Source organism: Ambystoma mexicanum, chromosome 1p (assembly GCF_040938575.1).
Source record: "Ambystoma mexicanum isolate Mex_15411 chromosome 1p, UKY_AmexF1_1, whole genome shotgun sequence".
In the NCBI taxonomy this organism is placed as follows: domain Eukaryota; kingdom Metazoa; phylum Chordata; class Amphibia; order Caudata; family Ambystomatidae; genus Ambystoma; species Ambystoma mexicanum.
In genome coordinates, this window is record NC_090921.1 from 703,634,512 (window position 1) to 703,652,671 (window position 18,160).

General features: G+C 50.5%; 1 protein-coding gene across 2 annotated transcripts in view; it reads left to right on the forward strand.

Annotated features, from left to right (window-relative positions):
• The window catches only part of ASH1L (ASH1 like histone lysine methyltransferase), a 2,936,548-nt gene that overhangs the window by 1,741,383 nt on the left and 1,177,005 nt on the right, over nt 1-18,160 (forward strand). For both annotated transcript variants that reach the window (XM_069650029.1, XM_069650033.1), the window contains exon 14: nt 14,733-14,894. In XM_069650029.1, the coding sequence (XP_069506130.1) occupies nt 14,733-14,894 (162 nt within the window). The remainder of the gene's footprint in view (nt 1-14,732; nt 14,895-18,160) is intronic.

An 18,160-nucleotide genomic window follows, 5' to 3' on the forward strand; every position in this document is an offset into this window, starting at 1 on the left:
AAAGAACTTCACGTCCCTCAACTTCTCCTGGAGGTAAAGGCGATGCTCAGGAAGGGCGCCATCGAACTCGTCCCAAAGAGGCTTCGGGGCTCCGGAGTTTACTCGAGATACTTCCTCGTGAAGAAGAAGACGGGGGGATGGCGCCCCATCCTGGACCTGCGACGTCTGAACAAGTTCATCAAGGCGCAAAAGTTCCGGATGGTCACCCTCCAGCACGTCCTGGGTCAGCTGGAGGAAGGAGACTTCCTGTCGTCGTTGGATTTGGAGGATGCCTACTTCCATATTCCCATCCTAAAGGGGCACCGAAAATTCCTCAGGTTTGTGGTCCAAGGGCGTCACTACCAGTTCAACGCCCTCCCCTTCGGACTATGGTCGGCACCCAGGGTATTCACCAAGTGCCTTGCACCGGTGGCGGCGCAGCTGCGCTGCGAGGGGATCCACGTCTACCCCTACCTGGACGACTGGCTCATCCGAGCCAAGACGAGGGAGCTCGCCGTGGAGCACACGGCAAGGACCGTCCAACTTCTCACGGACCTGGGATTCTCCGTGAACTACGCCAAGTCCCACCTGGTACCCGCGCAAAATGCACTGTTTCTGGGAGCGAAGCTCGACACAGTGTCCCTTCTGGCCTCCCCGTCGGAGGAAAGGACCAGGTCCATCCGGGGCAAGGTACAGCGGATGTTGGTTTCCGACGCGGCCAAGGTGAGGTCCATCAAGTCCCTCCTCGGAATGATGTCTTCTTGCATCTACCTCATTCCCATGTGCAGGCTCCGGATGCGCCCGTTGCAGGAGTTCCTGGACGCGCGCTGGATCCAAACGACGGGCGGCTTCGAGGAGAGGATCACACTCGACGAGAGTTTCCGCCGAGCGGTCCGGTGGTGGGGCACACGTGCGCATCTGACGGCGGGCATGGACTTCCAGACCCCAGACCACCAGGAGACAGTGACCACGGATGCCTCCCTGGAAGGGTGGGGAGCGCACACCGAAAATCTGCACGCGAGAGGCCTTTGGCTCCCGACGGAGAAGTCCCTCCATATCAACGTCCTGGAGCTCCGTGCAGTGTTCTGGGCCCTCAGGTCCTTCCTTCCGTCCCTCAAGGGCAAGGTGGTGAGGATCTTCACCGACAACACCACCACCATGTTTTACATCAGGAAACAGGGCGGAACCAGGTCCCCAGCACTGTCCAAGGAGGCGCAGGACCTGTGGCATTGGGCCGTCGCCCAAAGGATGTTTCTGGTGCCGTTTCATCTGGCAGGGATAAAAAACACCATTGCCGACTCACTCAGCAGGGAGCTGCGCTCGTGCCACGAGTGGGAACTACGGCAGGATCTAGTGGATCGCCTCTTCTGACGGTGGGGCACACCCCAGATCGACCTGTTCGCGACGGCGACGAACTCCAAGTGCCGGAGGTTCGCCAGCAGGTTTCCCCAGGCGAGGAGCAAGGGCGATGCTTTCTCATTCCCCTGGGAGGGCCTGTTCCTCTACGCGCTCCCTCCTTTGCCACTGCTAATCCGGCTCGTCAACCAGCTCAAGAGGTCACGGTGCAGGATGATCCTCGTCGCACCTGCGTGGCCGAGGCAGATATGGTTCCCGGACCTTCTGGACTTGTCAGCGTCCCCGCCAATCAAGCTGCCGGTGGACGCGGATCTACTCTCCAGGGAAGGAGGCGCCATCCTCCACCACGACCCGAAATCGCTGAACTTGCAGGCCTGGCTCCTGCAGCGCTAGAGTTTGGAGGATACGACATACCGGCCGACTGCAGAGAGGTTCTTGCAAAGGCCAGGGCGTCCTCGACTCTTAAATGCTACGGACACAAATGGAAGAGGTTCTCTGTCTGGTGCCACGCACAGAAGATTAACCCTCTACGGATTACGGCTCCCCAGGTACTGCCGTACCTGCTGACGCTGGCCAAAGCTGGACTGACACGCGTCCATCAAGATTCATCTTGCTGCGATCTCCCGATACACCAGAACCACGGGCCGGACGTCCTTGTGGTCTCATCGTCTGGTGAAAGAGTTCATGAAGGGGCTGTTCAGATCGTTCCCGCCGGTGAAGGCTCCGGCCCCGGCGTGGGAGCTCAACGTGGTGCTGACCAAGCTCATGGGACCTCCGTTCGAGCCTCTGCACTCGGCCCCGTTGAAGTTTCTGTCGTGGAAAACAGCGTTTCTTGTGGCCATCACGACGGGTGGGAGAGATCCAGGCCCCTTTCCTGCAAGGCCCCGTACTTGACTTTTCACAACACGAGGGTAGTGCTCAGGACGCACCCCTCCTTCATGCCCAAGGTACCGTCGGACTTTCATCTCAACGAACCCTTGGTGTTGCCTGTGTTCTTCCCGTCGCCTTCGTCGCCGGCTGAGAGGACTTTGCACTCGCTGGATGTGGCTAGAGCGCTGAAGTTCTACGTGGACCGCACAAAGAATAAAACCAAATCCTGGCTCTTTGACCAGCAATAGTTGTTTCAGACATTTGTCCTACTTACCCAGCCCGCCTGTTCACTTACATGATTTCCGGGCTGCTACCCTCCCAACTACCTCAGGGATACCTCCTCTGCTGAGCCTAGGGTTACTGTACCCTGTGTAATATTTGTAATTATTAAGTTTGTTTTTTGCTGTTTTGACACACTTTTATTGTAATTTATATCCCTGTATGTTCTTTTCTTGCAACCTTGTACAAATTGCGCCCTGATGCCCTTGGGCCTGTTGGTTTGCGCGTTATAAATATACAAATACAAATACAAAGTGTTTTCGGAAGACGTCACAACTCTTTGTGAACTTTGGACCTGTCAATCAGGGGAAGGCTCTCTCGAAGGCTTCCATTTCCAGATGGCTCTCCGGCTGTATCATGTACTGTCATCGGTTGGCAAACCGACCGCTGCCTGGCCGTCCGAGAGCCCATTCCACCAGAGCGATCGCAGCTACCACGGCGTTCCTTTCTGGTGTGCCCCTGCTGGACATATGCAGGGCTGCTACGTGGAGGTCGACGCACACCTTCACGAAATTCTACTGCGTCGATCGGGATTCCAGGGAGGAGTCCAGGGTCGGCCAAGCAGTGCTGCGCAACCTGTTCGCCTGAGGTGAGCCTGGTGAGGAGGTAAGATGCTTAATGTTGAGTTTGATGTAATGCTTAATGTTGAGCCTTTGCCACCTCCCGTGGTTGTGCATGTGTGTACTGCTATGTATTCTTTATTCATGAGCATGTGAATCCATGCCAGACCCCATGCTGGAGAAGGAACAAGTTACTTACCTGTAACTGTTGTTCTCCAGCATGGGTCTGGCATAGATTCACATGCGAACCCTCCCGCCTACCCCTCTGCGGCTCTTCACTTGGTCATACTGCCACTTCACGTGCTTCCAAATCTGAAGATGGCTGCCAGAGGCGGTGCTTAGGTAGAGGGCAGTCATTGGCTGTGGTCAGTATGACGCAGAGACCAGTGATTGGTTATTACTACGAAAGACAGATCAGAAACGAAACTGATACTGGTTTTTTCTTTACCGAGGATTCCCAGCCTGACGACGGGGAATATTCATGAGCATGTGAATCCATGCCAGACCCATGCTGGAGAACAACAGTTACAGGTAAGTAACTTGTTCCTTCTCCAGCATGGGGTCTGGCATGGATTCACTTGCTCATGAATATTCCCTGTCGTTAGGCTGGGAATCCTTGGTAAAAAGAAAACCGTTTCACTTTAACTTTTTCTCCTCTAAAGCAATCCCTGTCCTCTGGTTCAAACTGTCCCCATCCAATGACGATCCTCTCCCTAAGCCCCGCCTCTGGCAGCCATCTTCAGATTTTTACTTGCATGCTTCAGTGTTGGGAGCCATCAAGTTGCTCTCTAAGCTATTTTGTACTTTATTTCCATGGAACAGTTATATTTTAATTCCATCGGAGCCCATTTGCTCCTATCTACATCGGCCGGCAAAGGGAATCCTTTGTCGGTGAAGTTGCGTGCCCCTCAATGGCCGTTGTTAGTCGAAGTTTCTGTAAGGCAGACTTGGGCCTACTTCGTGCCCCTGACGATTACGGAGGTGAAAAGGGTGGGAAGGATCCTCTTCGGACCCTGCACCCAATGCGGACTAAGGAACGTCTTCATGGACGACGAGCATCAAAATTGTCTGTAGTGCCTGCATTTGGACCACAGCGAGGATGGGTGCGAGTTATGCCTATGTTTCTCAAAGAAAACAAAGAAAGGCAGGTATAACAGGCTGGCAGGTTGGCTCAAGTCAAGCAAGGCCCCTGACCCCTCCTCCGAGCAGGGTCATGCCTTACCCAGGACCAGTCAGTCCGAGGAGCAGTCTCCCACCAAGGGGCGGTTGAAGTCCTTTGAGGATGCCCCATCCGTGGGGGTCCAAGATGAGGTCAAGAACCGTAAGGATGATTATGCTGGGTTTGACGCTGATGCAGGTCCCAGGTTAGATAGACCACGATCTCAGTCCACCACCTCAGCCAGCCTGCCAACAGGTTCCTCCTCGAACAGGAAGTCCTCCACCCTGGCCAAGTTAGAGGACAAATCCGAGAAACAAAGGCCTGAGAAAGAGAAGGCTGCCTCACAACACAAACAGGCTCACCCGGCGCAGCCAAAGACCCCTTGGACCGCTTCGTCATCCTCTGCGATGACCGCTATGGTGTGAGGTACCGACCCAGATAGGTTGGTCCCTACAACGCAGAGAGTGACTGTGACATGGCCGCCGAGGCAGCAGCGAAGGCTGCAGGTACCCCTGGGTAGAAGGCAAGGGGTAATATCCCAGTACATGGCCCTCAGAAGGGAAAAAAATGGGCGGGAGCCCCCAAAGCAGCCCTCCAAGGTTCCAATACGATCAGTCAATTGACATCTACTCCACAGACGATGACCAAGCGTCCGTCCATACAGTCCACGAGGAGGAATACGGCGCAGGACCTAGCACTCCATAATGCACTCCCCAGCCGAGAAACATATCCATGGACATCCGGTCAACTCTCCACACCCTAGTGACGGAGATCCAGCAAAGGTTGCCTCCAACACCAGCACCTCTTGTATCGCAGGACCCTGATCGGCTTCCACATAAGAAGAGGAAGCGTCATCTGACGCCACTGCATCAGCCACGTCGGATCCGACTCAAGCAGTAGATCCGGATGCACACACGGACACTGGTACGGACACATCCACGAGAACCGACGAATACGAGGACTTCGTCCCGGCAGACAAACACCTCATCTTGACGTTTCTCACAGACCCTCTGCACCAGACTAGGTAGGATCATTCCACTCGATCTCCAGGGCCTCCGAGCTGTTCCAACTGGTGCCCGATGAAGCCAAAAAGGAGGGCTTCCTTTACCAGCGATGAGAGTCCAAGAGGAAGACGATAATGTCAGTACCCCTTTTGAACGACATTTGGGAAGAAGGCCTGGTCCTTATGAAAAACACATGCACGGCGCTGCCCAAACGAGACAGGTTGCAGAAGAAATACAGGGTGCCAGACTCCATACCCAAGTAAATAAGATCACAACCATCGCCAGACTCTGTGGTGTCGGCTGCCACAAGAAAATATTCAGCCAACCCGGCCTCCGCTTCATCGGTCCCCCTGTACACCGCGGGGAAGAAGATGGATGCCATGGAGAAGAGAATCATCTACACGGAGGCATCCACGATCAAGGCAGCTAATGCTGTGGCTTTCTTGCCCTGATACGACTCAGCTCTGGTACAAGCTGTGACCAATCCTAGAATTCCTTCCCAACATCAAGAAAACTGAGGCTCTTCCACTCTTTCAGGAAGGGGAGGTGACGTCGGACCACGCCTTTATGGTGGCAGTGGACTTTGCTGACACGGGTTTCCGACAGATGGGAAACAGTGTTTGCCTTCGTCGGCAGGGGTGGTTGAAGGCTACTAACATTTCCCTAGGACGTTCATGCCAAGGTACTGGTCATGACTTTTGACAGCGAAAACCTGTTCCGGAAGGCAGTCGACGAATCCCTTCAAGCCATAAATACAGACACAGAGACGTGTTCCCTTGGCACTCTGCAGCAGCATTGCTTGTTTTCTCGCTCCTCCAGGGGAAAGTCGAGCATATAATTCAAGGGATACTCCACATCGTACAGGCAACCTCCCTGATCTTCCACGCAGGAAGCCTACCAGGGCACAGGGCAGGGTGCCGGCGCCCAAGCAAGCCTGAACCGGCCAAGATGTCGAGCCCCCACTTGTGCACCGTGAGCCCAGTGGAGGCCAGCTGATGATCTTCGTCAGCACATGGAAGATCACCACTCAGAGATGGGTGCTGGACGCTTTCGCTCAGGGACACACCTTGGAGAGACGGCGCAGGTGCCCTTGTATCCCACTGGTTCCATGCGAGGAGCAGCACCTACATCGACTCCTAGAAGTACGAGCCATGTTACGGTAAGGGGCAATAGAGCTCGTTCCCCAACGGCTCCGGGGCTCCAGAGTCTATTCCAGATACTTTCTGGTCAGAAAGAAGACAAGTGGGTTGGAGACAGATCCTGGACCTACGCCGTCTGAACAAACATGTAAAGTCCCAATAATTCAGGATGGTCATGTTGCAGCACGTGCTTGGCCAACTGGAGGAGGGGGGACTTCTTGAAGTTGTTGGACCTAGAGGATGCATACTACCATGTCCCCATCCACATGCGATATTGGAGGTTCCTACGGTTCATGGTACAAGGCCAACACTACCAGTTCAAAGCTCTACCGTTCGGCTTGGTCTGTCCCAAGGGTGTTCACAAAATGCCTGACCCCAGTCTCTGCCCTGCTGCGCCTGCAGGGCATACATGTGTACCCATACCTGGACAATTGGCTGGTACGCACCCACTCGCACACACTGGCTAACTAGCACACGATGTAGACGGTGCGACTGCTGACGGAGCTGGGGTTCTCTGTAAACTAACCAAAGTCTTGCTTAATGCCATCGCAGAAGGTGCTGTTCCTCGGCGCCAGACTCAACACAGTGGCTTACCTGGCATTCCCCTCGGAGGAGCTGCTAGTGGACATTCAAGGGAAAGTAGAGTGACTCTCTTCTGCAAAGACGGCCATGGTTCGGCCCATCAAGTCATTGCTGGTCATGATGTCATCCTGCATCAACCACCTCCGTCTCTGCAGGTTGCAAACACAAACCCTACAGGAATTCTCAGATGCACGTTGGATACAAGTGTCTGGGAGTTTTGCGGACTAGATCCCCCTCAACGAAGAGATCCTGCGGGTGATAGAGTGGTGGGGCATATGCACCCATCTCTCACAGGGAACGGTATTTCAAACCCTGCCATACCAGGAGACGGTCACCAGGGACACCACTCTGGCAGTTTGGGGAGCCCACACTGGACGACTACACGCCAGAGGTCTGTGGCTTCCAGGGGAGAAGGCTCTACACTGGGAGACGCCTTCCAGATCGGCTGGCACGGCTGCAAGTGTTGCATGTTCCCGCCCACCCGTTTCCTCCAGTTGACGCTCTGCAAGTTCCAGGCTTGCCTCATCCTGGTTGCCCCCCACTGCCCTACGAGACCCTGGTTTTCAGATCTGCTGCAGTTGTGTTCCCAGGGTCTCGTCCATCTTCCAATCCCCAGCAGGGGCTTCCTAACGCAGCAGGATCGTGCAGTGGAGCATCCGACCCAGCTAAACTGGGCCTGGCTCCTGATCAGCTGAGGCTTCAGCATGCTCAATTTTCAGATGACAACTGGGACATCGTTCAGCAGGCCAGGAGGGCCCTCGACTCGGTCCCAGTATAAAAGCAAATGAATTAGGTTCTGCCATTGGGCTCGCGGCAAGGGTTTGGATCCGGTCACCTGTCCTCTGGATGATGATCTGGCTTTTTCAGCGCACCTGGCTCGTTCTGGAGTCCAGGTGGATACTTGCCACAAGTATTTGGCGCCCATCCGGGTTTACAAGAATTCCCCAGAGTATGTGTTTTCGGGAGCCAACCCGATTGTTAAGGCACACCTTAAGGGGTAGTCTAGGCTTTTTCCTCCGATGCATAGGCTGCACCCAGTCAAGGACCGCAATGTGGTTCTTGCAGCTTTGCAACGCAAGCCTTTTGATGATTGCCTCTGTGGACATCCACTTGGTGACACTGAAGACGGTCTTGTAGGTGGCTCTCACCTCTGCGCGCAGGGCTGGTGAGCTGCAGGCATTGTCTTCGTGTGAGCCCTTCACCACGTTTCACGGCTCGCTTATTTTGAGTACTCGCCCTAATTTCTTGCCCAAGGTAGTGTCTCTGTTCCATCTGAATAAAGAGATCTGCCTACCGGTGTTCTTCCCGAAGCCACAGTCTGAGGCAGAAAGGGCCCTATATTCCTTGGACCTGAAGAGTGTTTCCAAGTTTTATATCTCTCAAACGAAGACCTTCAGGAAGTCCAATGCACTGTTTGTGACTTTTGGGTACTCCTCCCCCGGCTCTCAGGCATCCAAGGCTTCCATCGCCCATTTGATGTTCCAGCCATTTCAGAGGCCTACACGACCATGAGCAAACCGGTTCCTGAGGTGATTCATGCCCATGCACTCAGAGCTAAGGCCATGGCCGTCACCTTTCAGGGACATGTTTCTTGAGATGTCATCAGCAAGGCAGCCACTTGGGCCACTCCAGTCTTCTGTAAACACTTTTCGCTGGACTCCAGGCACGATGTAGAGTTTGGTCAGGTGGTTCTGAAGAACCTTTTCGCTTCATCCCAGATAGGAGGCAGGTTGTCACAGCTTCCCCCCTATGTTCTTGTTCGGTGGAATCACCCACAAGGATGGAGGATTGGGGACGGGACGCATGAGTAATTAAAATGACTCGCTGTAGTGACTAGAGTACTCATAGTCCTTAGTCCCCTTTTCTCCATATGTCCTGCCCACCTTGCACCGCTAGCATGCCAATGTTTCTAGGCAATATGACTAGCCAGGTATCTAAGAGTCCGATATGTTGAAAGGGGACTGAGGTGAGGCGCCGGAGGGTGGGGACTTGGTGTGGCGTTCCTGCAGTGTTTCGCTCATTCCCTCCAGTCCGCCCCGGTGCCCCAGCCTGCAAACTCAACGTACTGCTCACAAGGCTTATGTGACCCCCTTTTGAGCCCATGCACTAGGCGTCCATCAAGCACCTGTTGTGGAAGATGGCGTTTTTGGTGGCAATTACTTCGGCGAGACGAGTAGGGGAAATGCAGGCATTTTCTTCAAAACCTTCCACAGGAACAAGCCTGTATTTCGAACTAATTCAAAGTTCATACCTAAGGTACCTTCATCCTTCCACCTTCCCCAGCAGGTGGTGTTGCCAGTGTTCTTTGGCTCTCCTGCATATCCGGCAGAGCGCACCCTGCACACGCTGGATGTGGTGTGTGCCCTCAAGTACTATGTGGCCCGCACAAAGTTGTTCCGTTTAATAGATCAACTGTTTGTCTCATTTGGACCTACAGGGCCCGGCAAGGCTGTCTCAAATCTTCGATTGCTAGATGGATTGCAGCCTTCATCTCATTCTGCCACCAGACCTCTCCCTGGCAGACCACGGGTGCATTGCACTAGAGCAGTGGCCGCTACCACTGCATTTCTCTCCGGGATCCTGCTGCCAGACATCTGCCACGCAGCCACCTGGAGATCGAGGCACACATTCACCAGATTCTGCTGTGTCGACTGGGATTCCGCAGAGCAGTCTAGAGTCAGCCTGGCAGTTCAACGAAAACCTGTTCGCATAAGGTTAGTACGGTTCGTCTGGTAAGTGATATGGGGAGCTCCTCCACCCTTATGTATTTATTTGTACTGCTTTGTAATCTATTCTCAGCATGTGAATCTATGAAAGATCCAGTGCTGGAGAAGGAACAAGTTACTTACCTGTAACTCCTGTTCTCCAACATTGGTATCTTTCATAGATTCACATGCAACCCTCCCTCCGACTCCTCAATGCTCATCGTTTGGCTCTTACTGCCACTCACGTGCGCTTGGCAAATCTGAAGATGTCCGACAGCGGAGGAGCTAAGAGCGTTTCCTATTGGCTACGGGCAGTATGACCCAAAACGATGACTATAAAACACCAAAGTCACTGAAATTTCAGTTTAATTTAAACTACGATATTGTACTGAGGATTCCCAGAACCAGCAACCTTGCATGGGGGTGACCGCAGACTGCCGTTCCAATCGCTAACCGAAGTAATACCATTGGGCAGACGAGCCCAGAGGGCTATAACTATGCAACTAATATACCATCAGCGGATCCCAAAAAATGACAAAAGAAACTGGCAAACAGCCAGCAGTTCATCCCTTTCCAACGGCCACAGCATTCAAACTGACGCATCCATTGGATCCATTCTTCGTCTGCAGAACATAAAGTGAGCTTCCACCTTTTGTACCATGAAAAACTAAGTTTTGTCTTTTAACTAAAATCACAATTTTGCTGGAAAGAGCATTTCATATGCAATCGTTCGCGCAGCAGTGCATTTTCTGTACTCTTCTGCTCTGCCTGTACAGCTGCCAAGAAGTCAGGATAAATATATATCCTTTTGGATTGAACTCAGCTCAACAATCTCCCATGCTTGGCCCCGAAACTTGTGAGCCCTGTAGTTAAAAATAAACATGCCATCATCTGTCTCAGGGGCACTTCCAGATTTGGATTGGGCGCAAGAGCCCGATGTGCACGTTCCACAGTGAACTGCAGTGATGGTAGCAGGCCATCCAGTAATTCCGGCAGCAGTTTCTCTACAGTCTTCCATTTGACCCTTTGCACCGTTCTCCGGGACCTGCGAGACGCTAGGTCATCACATCTGACTATAGTACGCTTCAAATCCATAGTCCTCTTGGTGAAACCGGCCTTCATGGCGGTTCTGTTATTCTCCTCTGTAATTCTTCTCCCCTCATCCACTGTGATACTCGTTGAGTCCTTCTCCAGCTTAGCATACAGCATATTAATATTGGGAGTAATACTGTCAAGTTTGGTGTTTACCGAGGTTGAACCCAGCCTGCATTGTTATCTTGAAGGAATGTATATTGGGCATGCCCTGGTCAAGTTGTTCATCAGCAACGTCATCACTGCTGCCATGTATTGATTTTGCTTGGCGCCTGTTTTGTCTATGTATTCATCTTCCCTGCTTTTAATGGTGAGTGCTGTTTTTGGACATGGATGAAGCAAGTATGTCCACTGCGCCTGCAGCAGTAAGCAGATACATGCAACAGAGCTTCACCAAGCATCCGCAGACAAGCAGGTAAAACAGGACTGCAGAGCATTGCCAGACTCAAAATCCAGCCAAACCAAGATGGCGCAGACCAGCAGGTGATCGCCGGACGAGGCATCTGCAACACAGGGCCCTACTCGCAATCCGCGATGCCCAGGAGCGGAACCGGCCACACAGGGCGCGCGCGCGCCTACCCTCCCCCAAGACAGAACACAACACCACCGTACACCCACCAAGGCCTTTCCTCCAGCGGTGTTCACAAAGTAGGATTGGCTGTCCACCAGCTGTAGTGTGCTCAGGAAGGGCTTGGGGCGATGCCGAAGAGACAGAACTCAATCCACAGCCATTTCAGGCCACTCAGCAGCAAACACCTCCCCCCCACCCCCCTTCAAAACTCCCCCCACTCCCTTCCAGGCACCTTGTGATTGTTTCCTTTGCCTTCTGCTGTGATATCCAGAGTGCGTTGTCTGCAGGAAGTGGGCCGGGGACAGGACGTTTGGAGAGCCAGCAGAATCCAAGTTGGTGGAACCCCTCTCTGGTTTTAACCTCTCCTCTGGGCTCCTCTTACTGTACCCCTATCCTCGGCTGCCTATTTCAAAAGGCCTCCTCCAGTAATCCGCAGCCTCGTTTCAGAGGGCCATTGCCATGGCAGGATTGTCTTTGAAGCACCCTGGGTGGGGGGGTGGTGGGGAGAGGTGTCCATGTCTCCTTAGAGTGGTCAAGTGAATCTTCCTGGGCGATTATACCCATGGCCGATTTAGGTACACCCAGGCCAGACAGCAGATCCATTCCCATCCCCGCTGTGAATGGGTCACCTCCCCACTGACAATAATATGCCATCCAAATCCATGTGCCTTTTTTTAATTGTGTGATCTCAGTAGGCCCCATGTCATAACTGTACAGAACTATTTTGAAGCAGAGGTGCAATTCATTAAAAAGCCACCTCTGTCTGTTGGAATGTTGTGTTTAAGCAGCTGTTCAGGAATGCATATCTGACCTTTGACCCTGCCTTGTTGCCACTGCAGGGCAATCGCTGATGGTGTCGGTATATTGTAACTTACAAGAAGATACATGGTTGAATTATGCTTTTAGCATGAAGCATTATGAAAATGTGGTATGATTAGCAGATCTTGCTTTCAGAAACAGAATTACAAGTATTTTATTGCAAAAAGCTTGGACTAGTAAACACTTGCAAATGACATACTGTCACACCTCCAACCGGGCTATCTGTCACCAGCTACTCCCCACATCCCTCCCTCCGCTCCAGCAACTGTGAGCAAGTCACCTCCTTGAGCATCAGGTGGAATGGTGTTCGGTGCTGTGAGGGCCAGTGGGAGCCAATCATTCTCCAATGCCAATCATTCTCCAATGCAACCTCTAGAGATGGTATTGGGGATCCTGCAGTACACATTTGCCTCCTAAAGATTAAAGGTAGAGAATCCATAGAGGTTAGCGACCACACACAGACACACAAGCACCTGTGGCACCGCCTAAAAGAAAGAAAGATTTGTTGCATCACCTGATTTAGGTCCCAAGGATTCATGCGCAGAGTGGAAGTCTCTGCTTTGTGCACGTCAAAGAGACACAGCCTGGTATGTGATCCACTTAATTTCATCAAGCGAGCAGGTTCAGGTAGAGGAGAACCAATTCATAATAGATCAGGCAAACGGTATGTCACCACCATAAAACCCCCTCTTGTATTCTGAGATGCACAGTGGCCTCACTCAAACATCCCACATCTTCCCTCAGCTGGAATTATCAAGGGGTAGGGCTTACTTACAAGGGGAGAAGGTGGGTGCACAAGCCCATGCCAATCGGAACTAAGGAAACCCATGAGCGATCATAACTGGCAAACCGAACCCTTCTCCAAGCACCTTATTATCCACTGTATGAAAGGGGACAGTACTCCGCTAGCTGTGAGGGGGAGATAATGGTGTTCCTGTGTGGAAAGAGGGCGTAGGAGCAGGAGGAGAATGGGTAGATCTGTCCGGTTTGGGCCAGAAGGGTCACTGGAGGTCAGTTGGTGACCAGAAGATGGCCAATACCAGGGGAGCACAGCGATTCAGAGATGAGGGTAATAACCCATGCTGGTATAGGAGATATGTTGAAGATGTATGGCCAAATGCTGGCATGGGTTAGGCATAGAGTTGCAGATTGGTTACCAAAGCGAGACAGGTGGGCTGTATCCCCCCAAGGGTGTCATGATGCCAGGATCAGAAACATAAGACCAGTGAATTGTTTTGGGGCGTAGACTAGGCTGGCATTGGCAGGGCAACAGCAGGCCGCCATGACGCTGTAGTTGGAATTCTACCCAGTCTATGTAGTATCTGGATGAACCCAATTACAGGGGAGTATACTTACCAAAGGTGTCCAAAGTGGAACTGCCAAGCTCAATTTGCCCTTAGGACAGTAGGTAGCCCTCTACAGACTCTTGCGGATACCAGCCGTATGATAACTGCAGTGGTCATCTCACTACCGAGAGACCACGCAGACCAGGTACACACTGAACAAAGACCATCTCTCGGAGGACTGGACACAACCAGATTCAAACGAGATTGCTTGTACATAACTGCCCATGATTTTTTACTGTGTTGGGTGTGACCGTTCTAGAACCTTGCTTTCCTGAACAGCACCTCATTTTTGTACTCTGGACCATAGTTCCTTCTAGAACAAGAGATAACACTGCATTGCTTAACCCATCCATACACTGTTTGTAACATTAAAGTCTCCCTCCTTTGATCTGCATAAGTGATTTCACATATTTCTTTTCTGAGCAATCTAGCCAAATGTTTAGGTTCCCCATCAATAGGATCCAATTGCCACTGGATTTTACATTAACTGGCTTTTATATCATAGTAAGAGAGACATTTGGGTTAACCTGTCTACAACCAGTTATCTTTTCAGTCAACTGATTTGTACCTACAGCCAGGGGTTACAGTCTTGCAATGGTAGGAACAATAGATGCAACTCTGCCTCGTTTCGTCCTACCCTTGATGCTCACTAAAATATTATAGCCCATTGGTACCACAGTGTTCAAGGCTGTAGTGTTATTACCTGTGTACCAGGTTTCTGTGAATCCCAGGATGTTTATCATAAATTCCTTCAAAATGATGTGGATTTAAGTAGAATGTTTTATAGCTGATTGGCTATTAGCCTTCTGGCAGCAGAATTGAATGCAATCTTTAATCCGTCAGCCTGTTACTTGCTTTGGAGAGAACATTTCCACAAATGGAAGAACCATCTTCAGAAAGCAGTCTTATTTGTCTGCAATCCATATTTTGTGTTTAACTTTGTGTCGTTTGTGCATTCTAGTTATACAGAAACTGTCTCTGTTTGGGTTGTGTGATCAGAAAAAAGTCAAGCTGAAAAATAGGCTGGAAAAACCAGTTTATATCCTGATAAGTATTTTCAGATCATTATTTGACAGACAGTGCATTCAGGTATTTCCCTCAATTGGAGAGTCATTGAAGAGATTGAATAACCTTTTTCAATCTAGAATTGATTTCCCAGAGCACACTTGTGTATGCTGCTAGCCTAGAATTCAAATCGGTTGAAAGTTCTATTTCTCTCTCATGAGTGCTATAAACTGGGCTCATATATGTTATGTTATTTTCCTTTTAAGCAACTTTGCAAGTGTGGGTACGACAAGTGCAGAGGAATTATTGGTGGAAAGAGTCAGAGAATGAACAGTCTTCCAAGCAAAAGCAACCTTCTTCTGTCCTCTCACAGACGGTCAGGTCAATCCAAAGAGAAAAGGAAATCGAAACACAAGCTAAAGAAAAGGGTAAGTACCGTCGACTGCTCATGCTATTGAAGAAAACATATTTGAAGGGGGAGGAATCGGTTGTGAGGGTACAATGCTCTAGAAGGTGCCACATGGTTTGTGTCGCAGTCACACATCACCAAAAAGAGAACTATTTTGATGCTGATTGTTAGCAAGACTTTTGCTGGGTCCTATTTGTTGGACCCAGCTTGATCAACCTACATGGTTCACATAGTGTTTCCTCCGTGATGGCTTAACTCTCCACGTGGTAGTATAGCTGAGCAAACAAAGCAAACTATTTTGAAGGAGGAGGATGGTTAAAAGCACTCCCATGATACATGATAAGAGACTGTCCAAACAATATATTTAATTTATTTTAAAATTTGTTTATATAGAAAGTTGTTTATATGAATGAGCTTCAATTAAAAGTAGGTAAATGGGTAAATACATTTTCAGAACCTATTTTTCAGAACAGATGACAAAATAGTTATAACTGTGTGCAATAGTATAACAAAGTCCAACAAGAGATTTACATAGACTCACAGGCCACTTTAGGATTAAACCCCTCAACCTGCAATACAGTGTTTGTCTCCTGTAGAATGAAGTTGAGTTTTGATTGACTGCATGTGTGATAATGCCTTCCAAAGACAGTGCAAATCTGTCAAAGGTTCAGGGTCAGCATTCAGAGCTCCCTGAGCCAGAGAAGAAGCAAGGAGACCCAGAAGAGTATGAAGAGAACCCACTGAGGAAGTTGTCACCAAAGACGACCTGTCTCATTGCAGTTTCTAGATTGCAGTTGGCGCACCAACGTTGGTCAGCAACCTGAGGGGGTCAAGGTTCAAAGCCAGATGGTGGGGGACTGCAATGAAGTTAAACAAGGCTGAACAGAACGGTGACTCTAATGTGAGTTAAAGACTACAAAGAAGAGAGCCACTGATGGAGAAATTGTAAAAGTACAACGGACTTGGAGATTGCATCGAGGAGTCACTGGAGCAGGGACCAAAGGTGTACAGGGCTCAACACTGAATGTGTTGGATGGGAAACATAATACCCCACACCAATTGGAAAGGAACCCAAGACCTAAGGTGGTGCCCAGTGACTCCAAATATAAGCTGACAAAAGTGCATAATTCTCATTGATGACAAGCTCACAGATTGGAGTTGCAACTCTGCTGTCGCGTAGGTTGTGGTTCACCACTGTATGGTGTGACGAATCATGTGATGGCACTTTTCCCCATGGGGGAGTCCTTCCCTGTAAGGCTAGGCTGGTGCGGCAGCTAACCCATAATCCCCGTAGGGGTGAAAACATATGGGAGGACCTTCCAGGGAGGGCTCCCCTTTTAGGTATAGCGACGTTCATTCCATGACTTGCCTCCCTGATCCCTTTTACTCTCACACCCCAAGCTCCTCACCACATCCTCAAAATACTACCTATAAAACTAAGGTACTTTATTGTAGCACTAGCCACTCCCCTAGTACTGAGGCGAGGAGGCCAAAGGAGACAGTGTAGTATAGCCTCTCATCAAGGTACTGAGACTAAGAAGCCCTGAGAAGACACAAACATCACTCCATGGAAACAAAAAACAGACTGACAGTCTGATGACGGAACTTGCTACCATGTATAGAAACTGACAAAGTACTTGAATCAGAGAGAGTCCAGCAAGCAGGCTGAATCCCTGGGAAGTTCGAACCTGGCAAGAGAAGTCGCAGCAACAGGTCTACGAGAAGCAGTCGGCGGAGTAGACACAAGAAGGTGGAAAAGTTGACCATAGAAGCAGCTGGAGGGAGAGTGGCAATGGCGTTACCTCGGCGAGGTGGACCTGCTGGTCCAACAACAGAGTCTGACAACTCTCAGGCACCATGGAAGCAGGGCGGATTGGCAAAGAGCATAGACCTCTACCAACACCTCAGGAAGACCATGAGATGGGGCTGCCTCCAGGAGAATCTAACTGGGGGCCACAGGAGACCTGGTAGGGGGTTGGTTTTAGAAGGTTGCAAGGGGGGGTAATCTCCCTCGTCCCAGTGCTGCGTCTAAAGTGGTTGCCTCTTGTCAAAGGGGGACAAGAAAGGAATCTCAACACCACTGGGAGAAATTGTGACAAGAGTTGCAACTGCTGATATAAGGTGTTGGTTGAATTTGGGAAGAGACTGGTGTACTAGGAGAATAGGCATTCTCATGGTCGCCTATCTATTCTTTAACTGTTATGATCTCCACAAAGAGACTTTTATTTTTTTGTTACTAGGAGAATGGAGTCCTCCTAGGGAAGTTATTTTGTTATTTACTGCTTACTAGTGATGGGTTCAGATCAGGTGTTTTGGACAAAGAACAGGATTATTAGTTAGACATTATGATGACTTGCACCCAAGATTGTTTCTTAGGTTGGGCAATCCCAAAATTGTTAGGGAGAGTCAGGCCTTTTTTTTGTGTTAATGAACCACTTTATTGAACCATGCCAACCTTGTCTGCAGCGACTCCTTCTGATGCCTTGGCACGCAGGGCAGGGTAAGCAAAAGCAGACCCCACCCATGGAGCAATGGAAGAAACGCCTTGTGGCGGCCTGTGGTTATTGAACCGAGCAGCACGCGAACCGCCAGCGCCGTGGTGGCCTCACAACGGGACACAGCATACACCGCCACAGTGCGGGCACATGATTCTGCGCCATCGAGCAATCGCAGCGAGAGGCCTTAGGGAACGGCAGCGCAGAGACATTTGTCATTGGCACGCCAGGATCAAACAGGAAGCCAACACGGCATGAAGTCACGGCTGCACCTCAAAATACAACAGGGGGCAATCTACGAGATCTGACGAGGGAAGAAGTGGGAAGACACCAGGGAGATGCCCAAACAGAACCTGAAGGGCGCACAAAAAACACAACAGCACTTAACTAAAACAGTACAGCCGGTCCAGACAGCAGCAATCCTTGGGAACAGGCTAGCTTTCTGCTACAATGGGGGGAGGCCCCAATTCACGTCGTAGCTCACGGAAAATAGGGAAAGGGAGGCTGTATACAGGCACTCCCCTTCTCCAGCATGGGGTCTGGCATGGATTCACATGCTCATGAATATTCCCTGTTGTCAGGCTGGGAATCCTCGGTAAAAGAAAAAATCAGTCTAATTTATTACTATTATTATTTTTATTGCGTGTTAGTTTGGATTCCAAACTTTTACGTTCTATTAATTTCCTTATACATCACATCAGATTTCTAAGTGTGCTATAAGGTGTCTTTCAAAGTTTGTTGCATGGTGTCTTGTTTAGTGTTTTTCATTCTTCGTGATGAAGGTCCAGAA